General features: G+C 36.5%; 1 protein-coding gene across 1 annotated transcript in view; it reads left to right on the forward strand.

The window, feature by feature from the left end:
• Positions 1–4,618, forward strand: part of ERCC8 (excision repair cross-complementing rodent repair deficiency, complementation group 8) — a 69,503-nt gene that overhangs the window by 22,297 nt on the left and 42,588 nt on the right. The window contains exons 5-6 of the mRNA XM_006891511.1: positions 2,324–2,405; positions 3,390–3,458. Coding sequence (XP_006891573.1) covers positions 2,324–2,405; positions 3,390–3,458 — 151 coding nt within the window. The remainder of the gene's footprint in view (positions 1–2,323; positions 2,406–3,389; positions 3,459–4,618) is intronic.

Consider the following 4,618-nt stretch of genomic DNA (forward strand, 5'->3'; position numbering starts at 1 on the left):
TTTTTTGTCTTCACAATCAACATTCTTGGCATCAGCAGTCAGGAAAACAAAAGACAAATTGCATTAGATAAATCTACTGTCAGGGACCTTCTCAGAGTGGTGATGAGCAATGATGTCAATCTAGAAACTAAGGTGCATCTGTTCCAGGCCATGGTCTTCACAAATAGTTGGTGTGCATCAGAAAGCTGGACAGTGATTAAGAATGATAGAAGAATCATCGATGCCATTGAGTTGTGCTGGTGAAGAGTATTGAACATACCGTAGACTGCCAAGAGAACTAATAGATCTCTTCTGGAGAAGGTGAAACCAAATTGCTCCCTGGAGGCAAGGATTTTGAAGCTCTGTCTCAAATATTTGGACATGTTGCCAGGAGGGACCAGCCCTTGAAAAAGGACATCATGTTTGGAAGGATGGAGAGGAGTGCAGGAAAGGATGACTCAATGAAATGGATTAGCACAGTAACTGGGGTAGGTCTGTCAGAGACAGACTTGTTTAGGGTAGGGCAGGGTTCAGAGCTATTGTAGGGTCACTATGGGTTGCTGGCAACTCAGTACATACAACAAGAAGGGTGGACCTTATATCCCATCTTAATTCTCTCTCCTTAATACAATAAATATTTCAGCACAAAATAAAGTTAATCCTTGGCTATTAAAGACATTTTGAATGAAGAACCTTTAGCAACATAGAGGAGGAGATAGTACTCTGTCTTTTTGGAACCACTGATAGATTTGAACCACCAGAGGAGTGCTTTGGGTTAACAGCACAACTTTCTACAAACTTGGCTCCCTATAAATATTACAAACTAAGAAACCTGATGGGGCAATTTTACTGTCATGTACATAGGGTCACTGTGAGTGACAGTCCACTTAGCACTTAATAACAAGAGATGACCATTTTTGGTATAGATAGGAACGAGGCTTAGGAAAAGTTAAAGGTTCACAGCTGATAAAGGAGTGTAACTGATAGTGAGTTGCATTTCTAGTGCACGTCTCTAGTGGTTCAGCTCGACCAGTGGCTCAATAGGAGAAAGACGGGCAGCATTGAACACCTCAGTAGAGGATCACTCACTGAGTTAGAAAGGACTAGATAACAATGAGATGAGGGTGATAAAAGGAGTTAATTTATAGGATGACATTTGGGGTTTTCTGAATGCAAGTGGAGAATTAATATTGGAAAAGATCTTTTACCTGTGACACTCAGCTCATTGTCATTGAATTGGAAATGGCTCACAGCCTACCCTTTGTTAGGTTTCTGAGGTTGTGAATCACATTGGAGGAGATTGACTCTACCACTGGCTTCTTAGGAGAAAGATAGGCAGCCAGAGATGTGAAGCATTTTGTTAGCATTACAACTCTACACAGAGACTTTCTGTGGTAACAGGAGTGGAGAAAGGCTAAGTAGAAGCAAATTGGTTTATAGGTTTGTTGGTCAGACATTTTAAGAAATTGCACTGGGTAGCTCCCAGTTGGGGGTTTTTTAATTTTATTTTGGTGTGCATACATCTGTTTTTAAAAGATCAGATCACTTAGTATGACTGAGTGAGAATATTTGTGAAAAATATTTGAAACAACTGTAGAATACTGCAGAAAAAATATTTCAGAAATACAAGATTGGCAATCAGTACTGAAAGCCCAGTTAAAGTGAATGATCTTTTATCATCACACCAGTCAGCTGGTTTGTCAGAGTGGAGCAAGAGTGGACACACTGACCTGCAAGCCAATCTGATACTTGACCTGTTTTTTGTAAATAAAGTTTTATTGGAACACAACCATGGTCTTTCATTTATGATTTCTTTCATGGTACAATGCCAGGGTTGGGTAGGCAGCCCTCAAAGTCTACAGTATTTATTAATATTATGACTCGATGGCACATAACAACAACATGACCCATTGCAGAAGTTGCTGACCCTTCTTTATAGATCAACCTGGATAAATCTGCAGAGAAAACAGACATTTATTTAGTGTTATGCAGAGTTGAGGGTCTTGTTAAAGAGTTAACAGGAAATTAGTTGACATACTGGATCTTGAAATCTAACTTGAAGAAGAACAGATATGGGAGCAGCTGATGGATTCAAACCACTAGAGAAGTGCAGCCTTGGGGTAAGCAGCAAAGCCCTTTACAGACTAATAGTTTATTCCAATATCTTAGTATTTTTCTCACAGAAGAGAAGTTTTAGGAGTTTGCCAGGAAACATCTAAATCAAATTGCTAGTACTCAAATTTTAAAACTACTAGTAATATAATAAAAATAAATAGAAAAAGTTGTTGCTTATGCACTTGTAAATAGAACTTACTATACTTTTAAAATGTCTTTTGGTTGTCAGACTGCAGATGTATTTAATTTTGAGGAAACAGTATATAGTCATCATATGTCTCCAGTTGCCACCAAGCACTGTTTAATAGCAGGTTTGTACATATATTCTTTTGCCTTTTTACATGTTGAAACTTTTCTCTTTTTGTTTCTTTTAAACTTTTATATAAGCATTTAACTCATATGGAGATGACAATTCTTAAAAGAAAAATAGATGCCATTCATATTATCAGATACCAATCAGTCATATTACAAGATATCAAAGTACACAGCTCACCAAGATGCAAAGATTTAAAAAGCATATTTCTCTCTTTGTAAGATTTTACTCTTAAACCAACCGTCAACTTTTCTATGATTTTACATGAACCCAATTTGACAGCTTTTTAATTATGAGACAAGGAAACTATCTGATTCAAAGTAAGTATCTCTTTATACAAATGTGCCTATAACAATAATTTTCACGTGTGAGGAAGGGGAAATATCAGGTATGTAGGCCTGTGAGTCCATTATTTTTATGGTACTGTGTCAGTCTCTTCACCTCTGCATATTGGTGAATTGCTTAATCTCTAAAGAAAAGCTACATATGAAATTATATTTGAGTTCCAATTAATCTATATAGAGTTGCAGTGAATCTGTTACTAGTAATTGGAATTCCATCAATTTACTTAGATAAGCAAGCTGTTAAAGCTATTGGATGAAATAAAATTGCATAGCTTTATACACAAATGTTGTACCAATTTAAGTTTCCTGATTTTAATAATGTACCATTGGTAGCTCAAATAACCATTGGGGGAACTTGGATGAAGAGTGTGAAGGACCTTTCTGTACCATCATTGCAAGTTTTTTTTAATCTATAATAAAAAATAAAAAGTTAAAAAAAAATGCAGTAGTAGAATTCTTTTTCTGTTAAGCTATGATTAAAATAATTGTTCTAATTATAAAAGTTTAACTGAAATGTTTTGATATGTATTTTACATTTAAAGATACAATAAAAATGTCTAGAATTACAACATTTATTTTATTTCTCTTTCCTCTTGATTTTTTTATAAAATTATCCTTAAAAACTTTTGTTTTTACAGTTGGTACTAGAGGACCCAAAGTACAACTTTGTGACTTGAAGTCTGGATCCTGTTCTCACATTCTACAGGGTATTTTTTTTTTTAGTTTGAAACAATAAACATTCAATAAAAAGAAACATTAGGAACAATGTATTCTTTGTAAGTGGCATGACTAATGTATTTTGTGCTAGTTGTTAAAAGTCAACAGGAAAATAAAGATCCTTCTGTGCATTATTCTTGTAAAGCTGACTTAATTGAGGAGATTTTTTTTTAAACAATTGCCATAAGGGAAGACCTAAGGATATGGAAAATAGATGGGCTCCCTCAAAATCTTGTTACTTGTAAAGAACTAGTGAAACTTACACAGGACATTGTTTCCACAAACATATGTAACTATATATACTAGTTTCTGCGTAACTAGTTTCAGTAGTGACTAGACATAAATAACTAAATGTATGTTGGCTTCTCAAAAAAAACATTTTAGGAAAAAATCTTCAAATAATACTTACTACTTACTTGATATTAAGCCTTTCCTCCAAGAAGCAGCCTGGCTTCACCCTCTCCAGGACGAACTTGTTTGTTCTCCTAGCAGTCCATAGTATATTCAGTACTCTTCTCCAGCATCACAGCTCAAAGCCATCAATTCTCCTAGTCCAGCTTTATGTTGCATAGCAAGTAATTGCAAAGACCATGTCCTGAATCAGGTGCACTTTAGTCTCCAGACTGACATCGTTGCTCTTCAGTCAGCCGACTTTCCCAAAATGCAGTTCATCTTTTAATTTCCTGGCTGCTGGTACCAAGAGCCAAACAAACTGAAGCTGTTGACAATCTTAATCTTCTCACCATCCATCATGATGCTGCCAATCAGCCCAGTGGTGAGAATCTGTCTTCTTGATATTAAGCCTGAATCCATATTGAAGGCTGCAGTCCTTGACCCTCTGCAGCAAACACTTCAGATCCAACCCTCTGCAGCAAATGCTTCAGGTCCTCCTCGGTTGCAGCGAGCAGGGTTCTGTCATCTGCATAACACAGACTGTTGATGAGTCTACCTCCAATCCTGATACCACACTTATCTTCATAGAACCCAGCCTCCTGGATAATCTGTTCCACATATAGATTAAAAAAGATAAGAAGAAAGGACACATCCTTGGGTACAACCTTCCCAGTTTTGAACCGTGCTGCATTTTCATGCTCTGTTCTGACAACTGCCTCCTGGTTCAAGTATAGGTTTCACATAAGCACAATCAAGT

The sequence above is a fragment of the Elephantulus edwardii genome, unplaced genomic scaffold (assembly GCF_000299155.1).
Source record: "Elephantulus edwardii isolate Elephantulus edwardi_28Jun2011 unplaced genomic scaffold, EleEdw1.0 scaffold00099, whole genome shotgun sequence".
Lineage (NCBI taxonomy): Eukaryota > Metazoa > Chordata > Mammalia > Macroscelidea > Macroscelididae > Elephantulus > Elephantulus edwardii.